General features: G+C 49.8%; 10 protein-coding genes across 10 annotated transcripts; 6 read left to right on the top strand and 4 right to left on the bottom strand.

Moving 5' to 3' along the window:
* Positions 1 to 951: 951 nt before the first annotated feature.
* On the top strand, positions 952 to 1,798 carry BP01DRAFT_414015 (uncharacterized protein; the record flags this gene model as incomplete). Its single annotated transcript, XM_025579030.1, has 2 exons — positions 952 to 1,558; positions 1,593 to 1,798. The coding sequence occupies 2 exons, from the start codon at positions 952 to 954 to the stop codon at positions 1,796 to 1,798; spliced, it is 813 nt and encodes a 270-aa protein (XP_025433660.1).
* A 594-nt stretch (positions 1,799 to 2,392) lies between these two features.
* On the bottom strand, positions 2,393 to 3,409 carry BP01DRAFT_291186 (ribonuclease P subunit p30 family protein; the record flags this gene model as incomplete). The annotated part of the gene is made up of 2 exons (XM_025571639.1): positions 2,393 to 3,243; positions 3,334 to 3,409. 2 exons carry the CDS (start codon positions 3,407 to 3,409, stop codon positions 2,393 to 2,395), a joined length of 927 nt encoding a protein of 308 aa, XP_025433661.1.
* Positions 3,410 to 3,863: 454 nt separating this feature from the next.
* On the top strand, positions 3,864 to 5,076 carry BP01DRAFT_371890 (casein kinase II subunit alpha/alpha'; the record flags this gene model as incomplete). Its single annotated transcript, XM_025576696.1, has 4 exons — positions 3,864 to 3,978; positions 4,079 to 4,452; positions 4,505 to 4,924; positions 4,981 to 5,076. The coding sequence occupies 4 exons, from the start codon at positions 3,864 to 3,866 to the stop codon at positions 5,074 to 5,076; spliced, it is 1,005 nt and encodes a 334-aa protein (XP_025433662.1).
* A 917-nt stretch (positions 5,077 to 5,993) lies between these two features.
* Positions 5,994 to 9,861, top strand: BP01DRAFT_354199 (valine--tRNA ligase). The gene is made up of 4 exons (XM_025574371.1): positions 5,994 to 6,420; positions 6,510 to 6,647; positions 6,733 to 8,736; positions 8,796 to 9,861. The coding sequence occupies exons 1-4, from the start codon at positions 6,390 to 6,392 to the stop codon at positions 9,800 to 9,802; spliced, it is 3,180 nt and encodes a 1,059-aa protein (XP_025433663.1). The 5' UTR covers positions 5,994 to 6,389; the 3' UTR covers positions 9,803 to 9,861.
* A 198-nt stretch (positions 9,862 to 10,059) lies between these two features.
* BP01DRAFT_313658 (rRNA-binding ribosome biosynthesis protein RPF2) lies at positions 10,060 to 11,389 on the top strand. The gene is made up of 2 exons (XM_025572510.1): positions 10,060 to 10,134; positions 10,220 to 11,389. Exons 1-2 carry the CDS (start codon positions 10,121 to 10,123, stop codon positions 11,193 to 11,195), a joined length of 990 nt encoding a protein of 329 aa, XP_025433664.1. The 5' UTR covers positions 10,060 to 10,120; the 3' UTR covers positions 11,196 to 11,389.
* A 260-nt stretch (positions 11,390 to 11,649) lies between these two features.
* Positions 11,650 to 12,936, top strand: BP01DRAFT_194615 (Tim17/Tim22/Tim23/Pmp24 family protein). Its single transcript, XM_025570981.1, has 6 exons — positions 11,650 to 11,762; positions 11,825 to 11,940; positions 12,018 to 12,044; positions 12,103 to 12,316; positions 12,372 to 12,595; positions 12,655 to 12,936. Exons 1-6 carry the CDS (start codon positions 11,748 to 11,750, stop codon positions 12,710 to 12,712), a joined length of 654 nt encoding a protein of 217 aa, XP_025433665.1. The 5' UTR covers positions 11,650 to 11,747; the 3' UTR covers positions 12,713 to 12,936.
* A 549-nt stretch (positions 12,937 to 13,485) lies between these two features.
* On the bottom strand, positions 13,486 to 13,968 carry BP01DRAFT_290551 (DUF1763-domain-containing protein; the record flags this gene model as incomplete). The annotated part of the gene is made up of 2 exons (XM_025571613.1): positions 13,486 to 13,600; positions 13,658 to 13,968. 2 exons carry the CDS (start codon positions 13,966 to 13,968, stop codon positions 13,486 to 13,488), a joined length of 426 nt encoding a protein of 141 aa, XP_025433666.1.
* Positions 13,969 to 14,267: 299 nt separating this feature from the next.
* On the top strand, positions 14,268 to 17,947 carry BP01DRAFT_313665 (DUF2293 domain-containing protein). The gene is made up of 6 exons (XM_025572511.1): positions 14,268 to 14,846; positions 14,900 to 15,019; positions 15,106 to 15,396; positions 15,487 to 16,239; positions 16,295 to 17,658; positions 17,727 to 17,947. The coding sequence occupies exons 1-6, from the start codon at positions 14,712 to 14,714 to the stop codon at positions 17,851 to 17,853; spliced, it is 2,790 nt and encodes a 929-aa protein (XP_025433667.1). The 5' UTR covers positions 14,268 to 14,711; the 3' UTR covers positions 17,854 to 17,947.
* Positions 17,948 to 17,949: 2 nt separating this feature from the next.
* On the bottom strand, positions 17,950 to 19,002 carry BP01DRAFT_354207 (copper metallochaperone ATX1). The gene is made up of 2 exons (XM_025574372.1): positions 18,476 to 19,002; positions 17,950 to 18,327 (listed from the first exon to the last, which is right to left on the bottom strand). Exons 1-2 carry the CDS (start codon positions 18,561 to 18,563, stop codon positions 18,176 to 18,178), a joined length of 240 nt encoding a protein of 79 aa, XP_025433668.1. The 5' UTR covers positions 18,564 to 19,002; the 3' UTR covers positions 17,950 to 18,175.
* Positions 19,003 to 19,112: 110 nt separating this feature from the next.
* On the bottom strand, positions 19,113 to 22,564 carry BP01DRAFT_313672 (uncharacterized protein). Its single transcript, XM_025572512.1, has 4 exons — positions 22,241 to 22,564; positions 20,984 to 22,177; positions 20,243 to 20,918; positions 19,113 to 20,178 (listed from the first exon to the last, which is right to left on the bottom strand). The coding sequence occupies exons 1-4, from the start codon at positions 22,368 to 22,370 to the stop codon at positions 19,212 to 19,214; spliced, it is 2,967 nt and encodes a 988-aa protein (XP_025433669.1). The 5' UTR covers positions 22,371 to 22,564; the 3' UTR covers positions 19,113 to 19,211.
* Positions 22,565 to 22,705: the final 141 nt, after the last annotated feature.

A 22,705-nucleotide genomic window follows, 5' to 3' on the forward strand; every position in this document is an offset into this window, starting at 1 on the left:
CCGGGGTCAGTTCCAATGTGGTCAGTGGGTTTTATCACGATCATGTTTTCGTGCCGGAGGGGAAGGAGCAGCTTGCGATGCAGGCGATTGAAGGAATGACGCGGAGTGATTGATTAAGGAACGGGCCAAACCGATTTGGCTGCTTCGAATTTGGATAGAGAAGTGAGGAAAGGTGCGGCTTGTCAGCTCTGAATCCGTTTCTGTTCATTTCAGTGAGTCTTTAGTTGCTGACAAAAGATAGCAGGGGAACAGTGCCAGCTTTAAGGCAATGCGATCGTGCCACTCGAGTAATCTTGGTGCGAGCTATTCCAGGTAAACATGCGTCGGGACCAGCTCGACGTGTCTGCTCATAACTTGAAGTGGTCCAGATTCTGCTACCTGTCCTACCACTTTGTTAACCCACGTTGAGGGTATACTAAGCTAAAGCTCAAAGTACGCCAAGATCATTATCCGAACCTTTAAATTCAATTGAGTTAGATTGACTGACGTCAACCATTCAAGTTTAGTCAGTTCTTAGAAGTCTTACGCTGGCTACTCCCCGAAGGCCTTTAGCTACATAGTTACCCACCCGAGACCTTTTGGCTAGTTAGCTGCTTCCGGGGGTCCTTTAGTATAGACTAGCTTCTTTTCAAGGGTTATAGTTCTGAGATCAAGACGAACGTGGTTTGAAACTCATAGTGAGCTTTGAACAATTTACTAGTTCTTTTAAAAAGCTAATAAGTTTTTTAGCTTTATTTTTTCAGCGGACCACGCTGAGATAAACGTTCAACATGTGTAACTCATGTACGGAGTATATGTTGGTCGTGCTTTAGTCATTAGTAGTGCTTTCGGCCTATCCACAGGAGGAAGAATACACAGAAGCATATACTTAGAGATTTGTTTGACTTGAGCAAGTGAATAAACCCTTTTTGATTACTTGCGAGCGAATACGGAGTATATAGTTTTCGAACAATGAGGCTGACCACTCCGCCACCCGAACAGACGGAGGAAATCCATGTCATCCGACAAGCCGAGATACTCAAAGCGTGGTATTCAGCCTACGACATCTGCATTCAGCACCAAGAGGTAGCCGGTGGTGTCGCTATCCGCTCCCTCCCCCAGCTTCAAGGCAAACTGACTCGCGTCGTCGGGCTAGAACTCCAGGGACCGTTCATGCCACAGGACCTTCGCGAACTTGAGGCAATCTACGCCGGAATACACCTACAGCCGGAAGTCCATTCATGCGAATATGCAGATTCTTCCGTAACACAGGTCCTCGCTGTCGCCGGGTACTTCTCCAGGGGGAGCCTGAGTGTGTACTGCATGGACCTGGAGGATTCGGATGAGCAGCCTATGGCCGAGAGTTCGAAAGAAACGACGACTGTGAGGGTTGGGGAGGTGACTTCGGATGCTGACCGAAAACGATTTATCGCTGCTTCTATCGCAGGGTTCGCAGATGGAGGACGCTCCGAGGAGTTACTGAGCGCGTTGGCGCGTATTGCAACCCTGAGAGCTGACACACGACTCTATATCGCAACGAACAACGCGGGGGAAGATCATTGGGACTGCAGCGTTGGCGGTCTTAGTTCCATATATACCCCGGAAGAGTATAGGATATTTATACTTGGACAGTACTGTACCAGAGTATCGCGCCATGGGCATACATGCCGCACTCATTCATGCGCGTTTGAGGGTCGCTAGAGACATGGGCTTCTGGCTGGTGACGCTGAGTACAAGGCAGGGTAGCGGCAGCGCTAAAAACGCAGAAAAGGTTGGGGTTGAGATGGCATACCGAAAGGAGGTCTATATAAAGACATGACGCGGGGTCACATCGGAGCCTTTCCCACTCGGCTAAATACTAATTGACGAGGCCTGATACTATTGCACCATTATCATCTAATCTTGCAATTATGTGGTTGATTTGGGTTTGCATGACATCGATCTGGAGAGTGCACTTCTTGCACTGGTTCCAAACTTTCACCACAAGTCCAATGACATCCTTGGCGTCATTACCACAGTACACAAATGACTACAATAGACTGATAAGATGCGATCATTATCCTTGTGACCCGACTGAGTCGCTGCGCTGCCCGCCCAGAGCATTCATACTCGGCGGACGGCGAATCGGGGCGGCTCACTCCAGGTACCCGTGCACTGCTTATCTCAAATCTCAGCGCAGAGCTTGCGGCTATCAACGCCACATGACGACTCAAGTATGACCGCTGTGCATGGCCGGCATACTTGCGGACTCAAGAACCTATTTGTGGCAAGGTAGTACCCGCTACGCGCTGCCGATCTGCATCGAAGCTCGTAGATTAGAAAGTTCGGATGCGACAGGGCTCTCGGCAGACGTCTGTATCCCCGCGCAACACGCATGCGGAACAAAGTAAGAGAAAGGCCAGTGCCTTCCTGCTCAAGTGGTTGTCGTGCCGTTCGCATTGTTTTGGCCGCCAACCGCCTCTAGGCGAGCCTTCTTGGCCCTGCGCTTCATTTCGCGTTTTGATAGTGGCTTCTCGATTTCCTCTGTTGCTGCCTCAGAGCCGAGTGATGCTTTTCTTTTTAATCCATCAGATTTGGTCTCTGCGACTTCCCTCGGTTTAGACGACAACCCTGTAACTTTGGCAACAGATTTGTTCCCCCCATCAAGAATGTCGACAATTCCGCGCCAGCTGGTTCGCTTCAGCTTGGCTAAGGCGGTGACCTTTCTAGCCTCTTCGCATACTGCCTCTTTGCCGCGCTCCTGCGACAAGCCCCAGATGCAGGTAAGATTAATCACATCCCATGGAGCTCTCACGCTCAGAGCCTTTCGCGCCTCACTTGACACAATAATTCCTCGACCACGGGTTGCGCGTATCAATCCCATAGCATTTCCGATTAGATTGCGTCGAGCGTCGAGTCCACTGCCCGTCACACCCGGGCTGTAACAGATCTCAAAACGAACTCCACGCGAGATAGCAGCGGAGACCATTTTGAATTTGAAGTGGAAAGGCAGCCGAACGGAGAAATCGAGGGAGATGATATCACACTCCAGGTTGGTGCACGCATTGAGAAGAGCCTTCTCATTCGTTGGACGGAGCGCAACCAGATCGTAGGCCTGAGTCAGGCTCGCAAGGCGTTGGTTTTGCGCAGGGTCGGAGAGGGTCAAATTCAGCCGGCTAAGAAGCGTCAGGTTCCGGGGAATATCTTTGGGTGCAGGTGAGGCAGTCAGGCTGGGAGGTAATTTTCCGTTGATTGTCTCTGACAAGGCGACCGTGGTGTAGCCGACTGGACGTCAGGTCAGCTCTTCATGTGGCTCTGTCAAATGCGCTGTATGCTGCGCCGGTCTCGTGCCTTGGGAGGGGGAACATGACGCACGCTCTGCAAGGAAGTTCAAAGTGTGGGCAATTTCGGAGTCACCCGGGTTATAAGGTATATTCAGATCGAAGAACATAATGGTAACAGAATGGCAATCTGCTGTCCAGTGTCAATAGTCTCAATGTCCCGCGAAGTTGGGTTTGCGAGCTGTCTCAAAATGGACATCTGAGAATCATCCCGCATCAACATTTCGCCGAGGCCCGGGCAGGTGGTTAAGTCTCCATAGGACAAGTCCCGTGACCCGCGAAGGCGGAGCGAAACGCTCTCGGCCTACCTGATCAAACCATTCATAATATTACTATACTCCCTTCTGCTTCGGTTTCTCTGGACGATAGCACGGCTGCGCAGTTTAGACGGGTTTTTTTTCTCCTAGTCTCGCGGCTGCTGTTGTCTGTCCTTCCGATCTCAACTTTGTCGCCGCGCCCCCATCATTCCTCTTTCCTCGGTCCCCTCTCTACCCCGCCGCATTTTATCACTGCTATCCGATTGTGGGCTGACCTCGAGAAGCTGATCGCCCAGCCGCCATCACAATGGCGCGCGTTTACGCTGATGTCAATGAGCATATGCCCCGGTCATACTGGGACTATGACAGTGTGAACATCTCTTGGGGTGTTCTGGAGAATTACGAGGTGGTTCGTAAGATCGGTAAGGGCAAATTTACCCTCCAATTATATTATCATCGCCGACATGGCCATCCTAGCGAGGTTCTTTCGGGCTATATGGACTAACAGCTGCTTTCTGTAAGGCCGGGGCAAGTACTCCGAGGTGTTTGAAGGCATCAATGTTGTCAACTACCAGAAGTGTGTCATCAAGGTTCTCAAACCAGTCAAGAAGAAGAAGATCAAACGTGAGATTAAGATTCTCCAAAATCTGGCAGGGGGCCCCAACGTGGTAGCACTCCTAGACGTCGTCCGTGACAGCCAGAGTAAGACACCGAGTCTGGTCTTCGAGAATGTCAACAACACCGACTTTCGGACTCTCTATCCACGATTTTCCGACTACGATGTCCGCTTCTACGTTTACGAACTCTTGAAAGCCCTAGATTTCTGCCATAGCAAGGGTATCATGCACCGGGACGTTAAGCCTCACAATGTCATGATTGATCATGAAAAGCGCAAGGTTAGTGGATTCCTGATGCTTTGCGATTCTTTCCTCTGTTGACCATAGCTAGCTCCGCCTCATTGATTGGGGTCTAGCTGAATTTTATCACAAGGGCACGGAATATAACGTCCGCGTTGCTTCTCGATACTTCAAGGGCCCCGAGCTGCTTGTCGATTTCCAGGAATATGACTACTCTCTGGATATGTGGTCTCTGGGCGCCATGTTTGCATCCATGATCTTTCGCAAGGAGCCCTTTTTCCACGGAAACAGCAACTCTGACCAGCTGGTGAAGATCGCCAAGGTGCTTGGAACTGAGGAGCTCTTTGAATATCTTGACAAGTATGAAATTGAGCTGGACCCCCAGTATGACGACCTCCTCTCTCGCTTCCCTCGGAAGCCATGGCACTCCTTTGTCAACGCCGAGAACCAGCGCTTCGTAAGCGACGAAGCGATCGACTTTTTGGACAAGTTGCTCCGATACGATCATGCGGTATGTGCTATTCTATGTGCAACATATATGGCAAAAGGCTGATAATGTTTGCCTAGGAACGCCTCACTGCTCAAGAAGCCATGGCTCATCCGTACTTCGCTCCCGTTCGGGCTGCCGAGTCCCAGGCTGCTCGGAACAACAACACCGCATGATCCCAGCATCAGGGTCTTGAACGCGCCTGGTTTTTATCTACCCTGACTTTCTTCTTTCCACCTGATGCTCGCTCTGCCGGTACATCCTACATTGATAGGACGACAACCTCACCAGTGCTAAAACAAGTCTATACCCTGTTTCTCAGAGGATTGGTGGAATTGATTCGGAAAGAGTCATTTCTGAAAGGCCTTGCAGCTTTGGACTGATGCGTTACGCCTGCATGAACTGAAGCGCTGCGGTTGCAATGAGTTATTGAATTTGGAGACGACGACGATGAACAGATGACATACACCTAATATATCTCTGCTTGATCCTCTTGGCATACCCAGTGAGTGATATCTGTCGAATGGTGTTTAGAGAATGGCCTTTACTTCTGATGTTGTCTTTGCGTAAACTTTCCCACCAACCCCTCGCGCCGGTTTACTGGAGCCTCATCGCTTCAGTCGATTATCCTTGTGGTTACTTGGACCGGTGTTTCTGGGAATCTTGTTTGTTGGTTTGCCTTGGCATATTTTCTTTCCCAATTGTGATCCCTTGCCATGCTTCAGCTTCCTTTACCATATGCATGTCAATCCTAGTCTGAATATGTCATTGAAGGAGTATGGTCTAGTTCATGCGTTTGAGATGCTCAACAGGGTGTTTGCCTCGTATAGCATTACCGAGTGGAGGAAGGCGAAGCTTCGAATTAGAGAGGCTGAGTCCGGTTAGATAAGATGATGTACGTAGCAGTAAACCTTGGGAAAGTACCTTATCACCGAATTTGCCCAAATCAAGACTCCACAGGAGGCACTTGCTCGAGTCATTGCTGGGCTATAGTTGATGAATACTAGATCGTAGGTGACTTGCCGTCTCACGTGACGTGACTCACTCTCACAAGAAATGACTCCTACAGTTGTTAAAGCTGCTAGATGTAGATCTGAGACATAACTAACACGAAATCTCTATTGCATCTCGAAAATCCCAGTTAGTTCTGAAAGCTTTGATAGTGAAGGATATCACTTTCCAGTTGGGGATGCTTGGAACTGCCCGATCTCGACTCCACCGCCCGTCAATTGAAATCCACTCAGGTTTCAACTGAAGCCCCGCCAGTCCCGGGCATCCTCTGATTCGTTCTGTTCTTTTGCTCAGAGCCAGGAAATTTGATTGCCCGCATTCGCACAACGACCCTCCCCTCCCCCTCCTTGTCTTCTTTTCTATCACCGTGTCTTGCGTGAGTCACCCGGTGGTCAAGATACTTATCCGTCAGTTAGCGGCGCGAGTGGCGCCTCGGAGATCACCTCCTCTCCCTCAATCTTTACGACCGTTTTCCAGGATGGCTCAACCTTCCGCTTCCCAGAACTCGAGTATGTCGCGACCATCCTATACCATCCCGCCTAGTCGAGCTTCCAGATTGCTCTCTGAATAATGGCTGACCATTTTTGTGGTGATCTAGCTGGTGAGCCTAAAGCTCCCGTTATCGACGTCCCTCCCCAGGCCGACGATGAATTGAGAAACCAGAATGCCGCCGCTGCCTCCAAGCCTGTCGAAGGAGACTCGTCTGCACCTCCCAAGGTGAAGACCGAGAAGGAATGTATGTACGGCATGAGAGCCACCGCACGCAAAGCGCTTGATTCGTCTGCTTGATCTTGTTCTATGCTCACTGGAAATGCTTACAGTGGAACGCGAACGCCGTAAGGCCGAAAAAGCTAAGAAGTTCGCAGAGAAACAGGCTAAAGCCGCGGCTAAGCCTGCTGCGCCAAAGGCTGAGAAGAAAGCCAAGGTTGAGAAGGAGAAGACAACAGACGCGTACGATCCTAAAGTGATTGAGGAAGGCCGCTATGAATGGTGGGAGGAGCGTGGCCTGTTCCTGCCTGAATTTGGCCCTGACGGCAAGGTCAAGCCGGAAGGCTACTTTGTCATCCCGATCCCTCCTCCTAACGTTACAGGCGCTCTTCATATGGGTCACGCCCTGACCAACGCGCTCCAGGACACCATGATTCGCTGGCAGCGAATGAAGGGCAAGACTACCTTGTGGCTTCCGGGTATGGATCATGCAGGTATCTCCACTCAGAGCGTGGTCGAGAAAATGCTTTGGAAGCTAGAGAAGAAGACTCGCCATGACCTGGGCCGCGAGGCAATGATCGAGCGCGTCTGGGCTTGGAAGGATCAATACCACGCCAACATCAAGAATGCGCTGCGAAGAGTTGGCGGCTCTTTCGACTGGACTCGTGAGGCGTTCACGATGGATCCCAACCTGTCGGCAGCTGTCACCGAGACATTTGTTCGGCTTCACGAGGAAGGCATTATTTACCGTGCTAACCGTCTGGTCAACTGGTGTGTGGCCATGAACACCTCTCTCTCTAATCTTGAGGTCGAGAACAAGGAGGTCGAAGGTCGTACCCTTCTCGACGTTCCTGGTTACGAAAAGAAGGTTGAGTTCGGTGTGCTGACCCACTTCTGCTACGAGATTGATGGTACGGACGAACGAATTCAGATTGCGACCACTCGTCCCGAGACCATGATCGGTGATAGCGGTATCGCTGTTCACCCGGATGACAAGCGCTATCAACACTTGATCGGTAAATTCGCCCGCCACCCCTTCGTGGATCGCTTGATGCCTATCGTCGCCGACACAGACGTCGACCCTGAATTTGGTACTGGAGCTGTCAAGATTACTCCCGCTCACGACTTCAATGACTTCAACCGCGGCAAGGCACACAACCTTGAATTCATCTCCGTTCTGAATGATGACGGTACCTTTAACAGCAAGGGTGGACCTTTTGCTGGAATGAAACGTTTCGATGCCCGCTACAAGGTTATTGAGATGTTGAAAGAGAAAGGTCTTTATGTCAAGTGGGAGCACAACCCCATGAAAATCCCTCGGTGCGCCAAATCCAATGATGTCATTGAGCCTATTCTCAAGCCTCAGTGGTGGATGAGGATGAAGGACCTTGCAGAGCCTGCCATCAAGGCTGTCGAAAGCGGTGAAATTATTATCAGACCGGAGTCCGCCGAAAAGAGCTATTTCCGCTGGTTGAACAACATCAACGATTGGTGTCTGTCTAGACAGCTCTGGTGGGGTCATCAGGCTCCCGCCTATTTCGTCAAGGTCGAAGGCGAAGAAGGCGATGACAGTGACGAGAATCTCTGGGTTACAGGTCGCACAGAAGAAGCGGCTCGGGAGAAGGCGGCGGCTAAATTCCCCGGTAAGAGCTTCACCTTGGTCAGAGATCCCGATGTTCTTGACACTTGGTTTTCCTCTGGATTATGGCCGTTCTCCACCCTGGGCTGGCCTCGCCAGACACATGACTTCGAGCATTTGTACCCAACGTCCGTTCTGGAAACCGGGTGGGACATTCTCTTCTTCTGGGTGGCTCGAATGATCATGCTGGGTCTCAAAATGACCGGCAAGGTTCCCTTCAAGGAGGTGTACTGCCACTCGTTGATCAGAGATTCTGAGGGTCGCAAGATGTCCAAATCTCTGGGTAACGTAATCGATCCCCTTGACGTTATGGAGGGTATCAAGTTGGATGACCTTCATGCCAAACTGCTCACCGGCAATCTTGCGGAGAAGGAGGTGGCCACTGCAACCAAGTACCAGAAGAAGGCTTTCCCCAAGGGTATCCCCGAATGTGGTGCCGATGCTTTGCGTTTCGCTCTTGTATCCTATACTACTGGTGGTTAGTGAACCCTACCCTCAATTGGTTTATTATTTCCTTTACTGACGGTGCCTTACTAGGTGGCGATATTGCCTTCGACATCCAGGTCATTCATGGCTACCGCCGATTCTGTAACAAGATTTATCAGGCGACGAAATTTGTGCTTGGCAAGCTGGGCGATGATTTCAAGCCTCGGCCGGCCCCTACAAAGACTGGCAAGGAATCCCTTGCAGAACGCTGGATCTTGCATAAGTTCAACGCTGCCGCTAAAGAGATGAACGAGGCTCTCGAGCAGCGTGAGTTCTCTGCTTCGGCATCCATTGCTTACCAATACTGGTACGGTCAGCTTTGTGATGTCTTTATTGAAAACTCCAAGTTCCTGCTTGCGCCTGAAGTTCCGGCTGAAATTCAGCAGTCAGCCAAGGAGACGCTTTACACCGCTCTTGAGGGTGCATTGACCTTGATTCACCCAATGATGCCCTTCGTCACCGAACATCTGTGGCAGCGCCTTCCTCGTCGTCCTGAGGACAGCACAATTTCCATCATGAAGGCGAAGTACCCCGATTATAGACCCGAATTCGAAGACCCCGAGGCTGAGACCGCTTACGAGTTGATTCTGAACGCCTCAAAGTCTATCCGCTCGATCCTTGCCCAATATGAGATTAAGACAAAGGGTGACATTATCATCCAGACCTACGATGCCACCAGCTACAAGACCGTCTCAGACGAGCTCACAAGCATTAAGTCCCTGGGTGGAAAAACCTTAGGCGAGCTCAGCGTGCTCGGCCCGGAGAACACCAACCCCCCTTCAGGCTGTGTAGTCGCTCCCGTGAGCTCAGAAGCTGCTGTCTATCTCCGTGTCTCGAAGGAAGTCGCCTTGGAACAGGAAGAAAAGGCTAAGGCTAGTCTCGAAAAGGCGCGTGAGACAGTGCGTCGCCAGCAGAAGCTCATCAGCGGTGCTGGATGGAAGGAGAAGGTTAAGCCTGAAGTCCGCGATGCTGAAGAGAAGAAAATGCGTGATGCTGAGAGCGAAATGGCTCGCCTAGAGGAACAGATCCGTGAGTTTGAGAAGCTGCGGCTAGAGTAGACCTCGCAGTCCGAATTCATGACATAGTGGTGTATTGAATCAATGTCGTCTTTTGTGCGTTTCATGCAATAACAGTACTGTCAAGAAGTACATTTGTAGATCATTTCTTTTAGCCAGTCCACGAAAGTTGGAAGTTCGTGACGGTACGTCCTACGGAGGGGTCAGCCTAAGTCTTGACATTAAGCTTATCGATAAGCGATGCCAAGAAGCTTTCCGCCAAAAGTTTTCACTCCGCCTTTTTCATTTTGTTCTCACAGCCCAGTCAGTGACCCCCTTATCACCTCAAAATAAGTCATTCGGTGTTCAGCATTGGTCAAAATGCTTAGAGAAGTGTGAGTGCAGTCTATTGGCTTTTTGTCGTCAACGCTATAAAGTGCCTAAGTCAGCATACTTACATTTAAATCTCTAACACACTAGAAAACCAAAAAATGCGCGCACAGCGCGCATCTTGAAGGCCAAAGAACCTCAGCTCATTGAACCCCCCAAGCGCACGCTATTGTTGCATGGCTCCAAATGCCCGCAAGCACTACACACTGTTTTGAAGACCTTTCACTCCCTGACAAGGCCCAACTCAGTCCTATTTCACAAGAAGAACGAGAATATCCACCCGTTTGAGAGCGTGGAAAGTCTTGAATTTTTGGCCAACAAAAACGAATGTGGTCTTGTGGTATTCGGTAGCAGCAACAAAAAGCGACCCAACTGCGTCACTTTGGCACGTGTATTCGATTCCAAGATCCTTGACATGTGCGAGTTGATGCTACTGCCGCACCCTGATGCGGATCAACACACTGATCTGGCTATGCACATCGGCATCGGATTGCGGCCCATGATCCTCTTCTCAGGCAGCGCTTGGGACGACTCGACCTCAGTGGCACACGTTATGCTGAAGAGCATGTTCCTGGACCTGTTCAAGGGTGAGACAAATGATAAGATTGATGTGGAAGGGTTGCAATATATTTTGATGATTGGTGCCGAGGAATCCACTGAAGGGTTGGCCCCTGTTGTCCATCTGCGGTGGTACAAGCTTCGCACTAAGCGCAGTGGTCACAAGCTTCCTCGGGTGGAGCTAGATGAGATTGGACCTAAGTTTGACTTCAAGATCGGACGTCTACAGGAGGCTCCTCGGGACGCGATGAAGGAGGCTATGAAGCAGGGCAAGAGACCCAACGAGGAGATCAAGATGAAGAAGAACATCAGCATGGACTCAATCGGTGATAAGATCGGTCGCGTCCACTTGGGCAAGCAGGATCTCAGCGGCTTGCAAACCCGGAAGATGAAGGGATTGAAGCGCCGCGCAGGGGTGGAGTCGGATGAGGATGACGAGGATCAGGACATGATAGACGTGAGCGAGATCTCGGAGGATGAAGGACGCAAGCGAACCAAAACGGCATGAAGGTCTTGTTGAAATGCATTGTATTGCGAATTGATTTATTCGACTTACTATATCTATCTAACCTTGCGCACGAGGCGTTTCTGGGGGGGGTTCGGTTTTCACTCTGGCCATGGTCCAGCACCTACCTCATATTTGAACCTGTTCGATACGTGCTTATTTCATATAAACTCGCAAATGAAAAAAGTATTATCAGCCTCACTTCAACTTATCTGAATCTGATCGTCAAGCTGTCCTTCGTATTAGGTTTCAACGGAGGCATAAAAGATGCACCACGTGACCATGACGTTGCGCTCGGCTCGTCTCTCACATGCCGAGGATCTCGTCTCTGGCCTCGCGGATCATCACAGCTCCCATAAATGCCGTACTCCCCCACTCAACCCGAACTGCTCCTTTGGATGTCTTCTAGGTTTGGAGCAGCGTTCTTTGTTGCTCAACAACCCTGAAGTCTCCATGTTCTGCAGCTTCTATCTTGGATTTTGCCGGTAAAAGCAAGTCTGATCGCTACATGCGGTTCGTTTAGTCGGCCGAGGTCCAGTTTTCAAAATAAGCACGATGGATGCTCTTACAGTAAGGTCGCACTCTTTCAAACCCAACCCCGCCAAAACTACGCCGTGCTAAACACTCTTCAGGCTTCTATGGACGCTCTGGTCACCAATCCTGAGCTTGCACCGCTTCTGTCCCTCCTCAAGGGCATTCGCAATGGTGCTGTCTACGGGGCCAAGGTCCGCTTTCCGCATGCTCTGGTGTATGTTCCCTTGATACCCGGCTAGTCGAGTAACTTCTATGAGAAGCGTGGCTGACCCAATATTTTATCCTCCATAGGATGATTTTACTTTTTCGTTCGGGAACGTATGGCAGCCCAGTCTTCTTTCGAGCAAATACAGTCCAGTCATACTAATTATTACAGCTTCCGCGAGAAAGCTAATCTTGTCTTCAAAGCCACACGTCAACATGCTCGGAATTTAGCCACCTTTGCGCTGATATATAAGGGCTCAATGATCCTGTTGCGCAATGTCAACCCAGTTGCTGCTGGGAAGGAAGGGCGATATGACAGTTTCTTTGCTGGATTACTAGGAGGCTATGCAGTATTTGGTCGGCACAAAACCAGCATCACCCAACAGGTACGTGGCTGGCTACTCTACGCTGGAATCGAATATGCACTAACAATGTCTTCAGATTGTGATCTATATCTTTGCTCGTGTGGTGCTTGCTTTAGCCAAACTTGCCATTCGTCCGGGGATGCACCCGCTTTCCTCTCTCATCACCCCAGAAACACGAATTCAGATAGAAAGCAATGCCTGGCCGGTATTTGCCAGTTTGTCCTGGGCATCGGTTATGTATATCTTCCGCTGGCATCCAGATACTTTGATGTCAAGTCTTAGGAGTAGCATGGTGTACATGTATGCTATAACATTCGTTGTCTCGCCTGCCTATTGCAATGCTAATCTTTCTCTTTCAGTTACTCCGATTCCGATCACTGGGACTCGTTCCGCAATTTTTTGATCCACAACAAATGACCTCACTATGAAAACCTGCGTTGTTTTTACCTATGACCACTTCCATTATCTGGGATACCTCTCATGATGGCATATAGATATGGTGCGTTTAGAGTGTTGTTATCTCTTGCACTGAATATCCCTCTACCTTCGTGACTTATTGCTTGGGCAAGCGGAAGCGTGCAGCGGCCGTATCCCTGATGCCCTACTGCAGGCGGTTTGGGAAGTCAAGCACACAATAGAAACTGGGTGCTACATAAAATGGGCCCGCTGCATGCAGAAATGAATCTCAGACCGTTAAGACAATCTGCTCGGGAGACAATCTTCCGATTCATGTGGTGCTCAAGGTTTGTTGACAAACCTCCGCGCGGAACAAGCGAGAAGGGTAGCAAAATGAAACGTCGGCTTCATAAAATCATGTATATCCAACCCAGAAATCTTGGCCTTGACATATGTGAAACTGGGCCTTTAAACTCCAACTCGTATGAGACCAGAGGTCATTTTGACCTCATGCTGGAAATATAAGTCATCATGATCATGTCTCAGAGCAATCCTATGAGCTAACCATTGATCTCCATTGACTTTATGAGGTAGCCCATGATTATGGACTAATGCCTGTGTTGTCGGATAACGCATAAGTGGTAGCGCCCATAGAACGTTTGCATCAAGGCGGTGCCAGGGATGTCGAAGCCTCTGATCGCAGTTCACTGGCATGTTGTTGGTCGAGATTTCAAAGATTTCCATGATTCAGACCCAGTGTGCTGTCTGCCGTCTACGGCCACTGGATGAGGTGTTCATTCCAAACAGGTTCCCAAGCTCTCGTTGAGAAGCTTCAGAGTCAAACTGAACTGTTGCCAGGCGTCCTCTTTAAGTTTAGGATCATGGGGGTCCACGCCTAGACCTTTGATACTAGATGATGTCAGAGACAACACTCTTAGATCTTAACTGGATACAGATAAAACTCACGGTCGGGGATCCCGCCTGACTTTGGGATGTTGCCAGTACTTCATGAACATCAAGTTCCTCATAATCCTGTGCTCCAGGCCTGCAGATTCGGATGCTCTCTGGAGAAATCGAACAGTATTGGCTACTCTCTGTAGATCCAGGTTTCCTAGAGTGGATGAACGGAAAGAGCAGCGCAGGGTGTGGAGAAGGACGTATCGAGCCGGCGTCGAGTAATTCACAGCTTTGAGCCCGTGGCGATACAATTGGCGATAGGCATCAACGACACATTTCGAGTCTCCTAAAGATTTGAAGGGGTGCACTGGAGAAACCATCTCGCTTCAAGTTCGAGTTGGTGCCGCGTACCTGCGTCGACGTACGGAATAGAACTAGCCAAACGGATAGGCAAAATTAGACTACTCGTAGTACAGTAACTAACAGCACCGTACGAAGTACGGAGTACATATATCAATTGCTGCAAGCCGCGCGGGGCGGCGTCGGCGGTTATTGACACTAGCCAGATCCGACAGGCATCATGAGCACCCGCGCGTTAGGCCGCAAAGGGTTTAAGTTGGGTCGGGCTTCTTTAGCTTACTACTATCGTACTGCTCTCCCACCTGTCTGTCTGTCTGTCTGTCTGTCTGCCCATCTGTCTATCTGCATGCTCCGCCCAGCCTGCTTGCTCACTCTTCTTCCTTATACTCGAGTATCACCTACGTGCTATTTCACTTGGCCTCATTTCAAGCTGGTCTTTCTTTCGATATTTCTGGCTCCTCGTGCCGCGTGCATCGGACTTTCTTTTGGGGGACCAGCCGTTATTGCTGCTGCGGAGTACCACCGCGCGTGCCTTGTTGCGTAGAAATATGTGATTTGGCTAACCAGTCTCATCACCTTCTCTCCTTTCATTCAACAACAGGGCATTATCCCACCTTGGACCCCCCTCCGTCTGATGATAGTCCTGTCAAGTTTCCCTCGCTGGGCTGTCAATTAATGCAGTTGGTGCGCGAACGAATTAAACTGATGCAGGTAAAATGAAGGATTGTCTCCTGTAGAGACGTGAGAAGACTCCTTCAGCATCATGGCCAGAGTATCAGGGAGAGCCACATCGGTCTTTGCCAGGCGTGCACCGAGCAGAAATGTCAAAAAAACAGCGCGCAAACATAAAGTGATTCTGGAATCTGTCACACAGGAGAAGAAAAAACTTCGAAGTGTCGTATGTTCTTGGTCTTGCTCACATCTCACGGGCATTTTTGACAATCAAGTTAGATATCGTTCGAAGCAAAAGCCCCTCCCGGTTACACCTTCATTCCGGCAGGAAATCCTCAGCTCACAACTGCCTGTAAGGAAGTCTGTCGAAAGGACAGTTTGAAGGTGTTTGCTGTTTCGGTATGCCGACTGACAGCCATGTTGTTCTATTTATCATCTTCTTTGCCATCAGCCCACGCTTCGTTGTTCTAATTTTCACTTGATAGACAACACCGCATATGCACACACACAACCTCTCTCAGCATGTTCATCGGATAGGATATCACTTTCCCAGTGCAGTTGTCGCAAGAGTCTGCATGGATCTGGGACTCCATCTTACAACAACAGGGAAAGCAATGCCATTTCAGACCGTGGGTATCGACAAGTCTCGCAAACGTGCTAACTCGGATGCGTCTCAGACGACCATCAACACTGAGGCGAGGGATGTAATCAAGGATCTCTTTCCTAATATCCCAGATAATGACCTGAATCAAATCATAAAAACTGCTTTCCAGAAGGTATGTAGATCACAACCTCAATCGAATCTTTCCACCTTCAAAGCAGGAAAGTAGACGTTACAGGGCGAAGATTACTAAGTTAATGTCCAGGGTCAGCGGAAGGTGGGCACGGCGGTAGAGTTGCCTTTGGCCCGCCGCGCCCAGCTAGCAGTCGTAGCCCATATACGTCATATTTACACCGAGTACGATCATTTATTGAAAGCAACGTCGTTTCACGAGGCGAGAAGCGTCGTCGAAGAGCCTACTTTAGCCAAGTTGGTTGAATGGAGGGGTGACGATGAGAATGGAAAGATCGTTCTTGAGGATGTCTTCCGTGAGGTCATTGTGATATCCGATGACGAAGACAGTGACACGGAGGAAGAGGCAATGCAGTCCTTCAATCGTGGACAAAGTGTGGTAGTTGTCTCTAGCCATCCGCGGGCTGAAGAACTACATACAAATCCAGTCACATATGTCGCGTCTACCCTACGCGAAGCTCGGCTGGATATATCGGATGAGGAAGCACCGCCTGGATTCCGTTTCGTTCCTAAAATCCCTAGGAATGACAGGCTTGATCGTCGTGGATTCAGCCGGTATCAAGCGTGGGACCGTGCTATTAACAGGTATAGAAATGTAACAGACGGTGCTAATCCACGCAAACCCGCGGGAAACTCACCCGCCATCCAACAACCATTGATTAGTCGACGGTCGTTACAAGAGACAGCCGGCCTTGGTTCAGAGTCGATGTTCTACCATGTTGAGGATAGACAAATGTTATCTGTCCCATCCCAGATGACGAATGATGTGGAAATATCTAGCACTGCGCCGAGAAGAACACTGGCGAATAATGCATTAGATCATCATGTGAGTCAATTCTGCCAACGCAGCGACCTGAACAATCATTATGCTGACTCTTAAGCTGCCGTATGCATTGCTTCAGGCAACCGAGAGACCATACCAGGTAAACAGATTCTCACCCCAGTCCAGTGGACCCCCCCTGGATCGAGCACAGCTTCCACAGGGAGTAAATCGGATTATTCCCAATGATGAACCAGCGAATGGCCCTGTCTTTGTGAGTAGCCATAGAATCGTATCTGGACACCCGATTGGACAGCAGAGGCGTCTGGAACACCCACACAGCAGGACTATCTCACACCCGGAGGATCGCGCCTTGCCCTCTATAGAGAACCCGTTTCCCGTGGAACCAGGACGCTCCAATTGTGGCCTGGTGGAGAAGCTTACCAAGAGGATGTCTGGAGGATTTGCAATACGCTCTGTAACTCCCACTCGTTTACCTCTTCGGGAAGCCCCTCGTCGTGGAATTGATGAGACCGTCCAATATCAAACAGCAAAGCGCAGACGAACCGCAGTCTATGACCTGACACAAACAGAGAATTCCCGCCAGAGTTTCCCTTCTGCTATTGTGGGGAGTGCTCATCCAGGGGAGCAGTCGGCTCTTTCGACATATATTTCCCCGGGAAGAGGTTCGGTTCAAGAAAATCCTTCTCTCCGTAGGAACTATGCAGCCCCAGTTGTTTCCATTTATACTACTGATCGTCAGCCCGAGGATAAGTTATATCCACCCCATACCCACCGGGTTAACTTCAGGGAAGATGCGATCCCACGTCGCATGTCGTTCCACAACATTGGTAGTGCCGCATGCAATACATTTTCAAGTGAGATACCCACTCACTACAGATCTCCGGCCGAATCCCGTGCTGCGCCATCCTTGCGGTATGCCATCGTCGAGAGTAGAAAGAATGAAGGGCTAGCGCCCATTCAGACCATTGGCATGGCAGAAAACAATCGTGGCCCGCGGGTGCTCAGGCGCGATAATAATCGCCTCAGGCTGCCCGAGGTGGAAGAAACACAGCCAGATGCTTGGAGTGACAAAAACCAACTTTATGCTCCTGCTTCGCAAGAGATGTCTCAGAGAAAGGGCCATTATGCTGAAGACTTTGTTCGTGCCATTGATCTGAGTAATTCCGAACCATTGGAGTATGTGCCGGAACGTCGTCTTCAGGCAATCCACGCTTTAGATACCCGCCCTGGACCTGGCAGGGTTGACCTTGCCCGCGGTAGTCAGCATGTTAACCAACAGGCTGAGCCAGGATTACGAGTCCTCCCCGACCTTGTTCAAGCGAACCCCAGGGGGAGTTCCACTTTTCAGAGATACGGCGTAGTCGATGACGGAAGTCAGCGCTATCGCGGAATGCAAGAAGCTTCGATATCCGCAATGCGCTACACCGACGGACGTTATGAAGGAGCACCAGTGCTTCCACGGTATGGGCAGCCCTCGACTCGTCAAAGTCTACTAAATGATCATAAGCTAACCGAAACAATTGCGACAGAGACTTACCTGAGCTTCAGCGCTACGGCCTACGAACCCAGGAACCATCCTATCCTACATATTTAAGAGAGTCTGAACGACCTCGCCCCTCAATCCCGGATGGTAGAGCCATTGTTATCGTGGATTGATACTTGTTCGTTCTCATTCACAGTGTAAATTTCATTGGTGATGTACATACATATATATTCTTACAGATGCAGCATGCATGATACCCAATTCTACAACAATACAAGTAATAGGTCGAGAAGGCCTACTGCCCTCCATGACGTTATTGGCGTGTATGACTAGTTCATAAAACAGATCTTGTTCGCAGGTGTTGACCCGGGAAAAGAGAACGTCTAAGATGAAAAGCAAGCCGAGAAAAAAATGAAAGTGCAGTCCGTCCCAATCAAGACCATTCCCGAGAACCACTGTCACCTATTGACCTCTATTTCTCGCTAAATGACACGTTCAGACACTCTGGGGCTGCCCATCCGCATTACCACCGGTGACTGCTTTCCCGGTCTTCTTGATCGTCGCTAACACGGTCTCGTAGGACACGGAGGAGTCCGTCACAACAGTCGCAGTTTGCGACTCCAGGCTCACATCGAAAGACTTGACACCTATTGCGTCCTTAGTTTTTGAAAGCGTGCCCAGGGAGGGGAGAGAGAAAGAGCACATGGACCCGAAAGGAAAAAAGCAAGGAGAGACACAGGGAAAAGAGAGAGAAAAAGAAGGCGGAAGCAGAAACAGGAACAAGGCTGGATATACCTTCAAGTCTCTTAAGGACTCGTTCCACGGCTCCGGAGCAGCCACCGCAGCTCATGGTGACGTCGAATTTGTATTGGTGGTCCGACATGATGGCCTGGGTAAAGGCGTGTCAAATCAATAGAGATAAGAGGGAGAATGGCGGTGAGGGTATGATTCAATGATTGATTCTTCTTTTCGTCCCGGCTGGCCTCTTCTTTAGTTCAGTGATGCTCAGAGACTAAATTAAGCAGCCTGTACGGAGTAGAAGCTCCGGCTCTTTGGGAAAGCAGAATTCGCAATGCTGTAAATAAGGATAGATAATGATGGCGGGGCCCAAGTTGGAGACGCAAGGTGGAGGGGTAAATTATCTTGTGGGGCAAAAGGCAATTTTTGTACTCCGTATGGTACCTGAGTTCTGCTCGTACAGGTTGACAGCTCACCGAATAAGAAGAGGGAGAAAGAGGCAAGGTGGATATTTTTACCGTCGACTTTCTTCCCCTTTTCTTTTTGTCTTTGATTCGGGTCGAAAAAAACAGGTAGGAGGGGGAATATTGAGATAGATTGACAAAGAATAGACTCGGAGTACAGCTCCGTCAGTCTATTTATATACGGGAGTCGATGCACAAAAAGAGAAAACGCAATAAGCGCTCATCTTGTCAGTGCGAGTATTTATCGCGGCGGATATCGTGACCGGCTTAAAAGAACTACATGAATACTGTACATGCTTAAAAAACACATATGGCAGATTCATTGGCACCTAGAAGCCCGCTGCCCGCTTCTTCTTCCTTGCCTTCACCGAATTCTTTTGCCCAGTCTCGCGACCACCAAACATACCGCGTTCGATTTGCGTCATCGATACGCTCTCGTCTACCATTTGACTGCTATGCAATCGCAAACTAGGAGGCTGAAGGTTTTCTGGCTGGCTACCCCATGTCCGAGTTGTGTCAGTGGCGACGACAGGTGTGGGAAGAGCGATTGAGCCATCTTGTTGACTGCCATGCAGCGAGACCGTCCTTCGTGATCGCCGACGCTTGGGAGTAGTGGCTATTGTTGCCTGAGTTCCTGCTACATTTCGCTGCCAGCTGTATTCGGCTGGGTTGGCTCCAGGTTGCCAATGCTGCAGGATGTCTGATATGCCTGGATTCATTGCCTGCTCAGATTTGAAGGTGGTGATAGCCGATAAACCGGTGGATGCTAGCGACAAGTCTTCTTGCTCACTCTCGTCTAGCTCGCACGCTAGCCTGCTCGCCATGCTGCTGGGAAATGCGCTTTCGTCGCTATGCTCAGATATAGCAGCTGATAGGCTTTCCTCATTTTCATTTGAGCTTCTTGCAGGTAAGGATGACACTTGTGAACCAACTTGTTCAAAATCCCTGAAACCATGTCCTGGTACCGCGCACCTTATACTGAATTGTGCTAGAATCAAATCCGCTACCACACTCCGGATGATCTGTTCTTTCATGAATCGTGTGCGCCCAGGTGTGTTGGGCGGTAAATACCCAAGCCATTCCCCGACCAATTCCTCATATAGTGTGGTGGGACTCAAGGGTCGATTGACATCAGCTAAAGTGATCGATGTGAAGATATAGGAGACTTGGTTCGCGAAATAGACGAGGTTGAGTAGACCTGGACGGCTCTTGACCGTTCGTGACCAGAATGCTGTCCATTCGTGCGCATTTCGATCGATATCATTCAACACTGAGTGCTCACCAAGAATCTCGAGCCTTGCGTATGGTAAGCCTCTTTTTGCAAAGTAAAGGTTCAAGGAGAGCGAACTCTTAAACTTACCCAGTCTGATTTCTGAATTGGCCACTAGCTTCAGCATCTGCAAGCAATACCTCCAGCTGCTGGATCACCTTGTCAAGGCTATTGCTAACATGTTTCCCTGCACCTCCCCTACTCGATGATAGTCCCAGCCTGCTGGTTGCAACAGCGTAGACCCGTGTATAATCCAGGGTCCACTGCGGAATTGTAAGTGGTGTGATATTAGACATTGCGGCATCTGAAGTTAAGACGCCACTCCGTGAAGTCGACTCGTCCCAGTCATGCGTCACGAAGTCATCTCCAAAGGCAACTGATTGAGTCCCTGGAGCCCGCCTTTTGGCTTTCAAAACACCCAGTGGAAGTGGGTCTCCATCTGCGGCACTGTCACGAGCAAATCCGATATACACAGATTCTTGCACAGAGAGATGTGAATCCAATGCAAAGAGCTTTAGAATGCTGGCTCTAACGCTGGATTCGTTGCTGATTGGTAGTGGCAGACGGCCAGTTGCTCTGAAAATGAGCGTTGAGAATTGCGTACCGTTCGGCGACAGCTGGTGATCTGAAGGGATATCAGACGGTGGAATGTCTAGTATAAAAGGGTCATGTAGGGTTATGGTTTCTGCCTCAGTGTCATGTACATAAGAACAAGGAAAGACAAGTGTGAATGGATTAAGCCGTGAATAGAGCATGAGATGAAGGTCTGATAATCAGTTGTCAGCATGAAGTTAAGCCCGAGTAAAAGCCTGCCGTGCTGGTGAGTATTACCTTCATGTATAAGGAAAGAATGAAGTCGCATTGTCGTGTCTCCCGAGTCTCGAAAATGGCGCCATGACAGTTGAGGAAACACCGCAGGCCTCGAGTCGCCGGTGGCTAGATCTGACGCGGATGCAACAGCCAGCCAAAATATTCGGGATGTTGTCAGAATGAAGACATGGGACACGTTGCTGGCGCTGCGTTTGATGTCTAGGATCCATTCGGACTTTCTCTTCAAACCGAGTTCGATTGGATATGGGCAGACCTGACCGTTTTGCGTTCGATATAACATCAGGCAGCGCCGATCACATACAATAAAGCTGTTGACATCTCTCACCCATTCGATAGCCGCCCATCCGTCGTGATGAGGGCGGTCATCACTGTCTTGGCTATCGTCGAAATCTAGCCATGGCAATGAGCCAGTCTTCACACATGCGGCCATCCAACTACTCCTGTTTTTACTATGTCGACCAGACAGGTCCCATATACTCCATCCTCCTCGCACGTCGACAATACCAATTTGCTTCTGATACCAAGGATTAAAGGTGACGTCTGCATGCGCATACCCTCCGGTTTGTGAGATGGAGATTTCCACCACAGGATTAGCATCAAGGCGAGACATGCAGCACTCAAATGACAGCTTATGATCGCGCATCCGGGCAACCGGTGAAGGGATGGGATTCCGATGGTACTGTGGCCTGAAGATAGTCGTAAATTGAGGTAAACGAGCCGCCATCCATGTCGCTTGCTCCTCGACTGGGCGAGCGAAACAGATCTGGCGAACAGCAGCACCTCTTACAGACCAGTCGGTCCTTTCAGTATTTCCGATGGAGGAAACACGCGCCTTCTGTGTTGTTTCGCATTTTAACTCAATTGTATTTTCCTCGAGTTTTCGGAAAGAAACGACATTTCCGCATTCTCCTGATGCGATGATCGCGATGGGTACTCCACGGGCACCTGACTCGCTATTCTCCAAATCTACGGCGTAACCGAAGTCGAGCAGGGAGGAGACCGAGGGATCACATAATTCACTGGATGTCGTGATGACGTGCGAAGCATTCTCTTCAGACGCAAGAGGCCAACAGGCTGCTAACTCGGGGAAAACGTGAGGTAGAAGGCCCTTGTTTTCAATCAGGGATGACTGGGGTGCGGTCAAAGGCGATTTGACGGCATGCTTATTGACACCGGCGTAAGCAATGGGGAAAGCTTTGAATAGGAGAGGGTCAGTCTTCGCCTAGAGAGGCATATCTTTGGCCCGGGGCGGCTTACTTGGGGCCAATGTCCGTGGAAACAGCCAAGTCTGGGTCTCTGAAATGTATTTCGGTCGTCCCAAGTGCCCATATTGTAGCGCACCTAAGAGTTGTTCATCCATCTGGTCCGTTCTTGCTCCAGGTAACATGTTCTACCTGGGGCTGTCTAGTCGTGAGCATATCGAGCAACACTGATCCCAATTATTTGTTCAAAGTGAGATAAACACGAGTGCATGGGTGAGTACGAATGAGAATCGAAAGCGGCTTCAAGCAGCCGGCAAGTCAATAACCATGCGTCAGTGACATAAAAAAGAAGGTCTCTTATGCAACTCTACGAGATGGTTCGGCCTTGCAAGATACCGCAAGGCTAGGGAAAAAAAGATAGTAGGTACTAGGCTCATCAATGCCAAGCTTGTGACCCGGCGGTTGCGCCGCAACAAGTGCCGACATCCTAGTGTCCGTCCGTGGATATCCTGGTGAAAAC

Source organism: Aspergillus saccharolyticus (assembly GCF_003184585.1).
Source record: "Aspergillus saccharolyticus JOP 1030-1 unplaced genomic scaffold BP01scaffold_6, whole genome shotgun sequence".
Taxonomy (NCBI): Eukaryota; Fungi; Ascomycota; class Eurotiomycetes; order Eurotiales; family Aspergillaceae; genus Aspergillus; species Aspergillus saccharolyticus.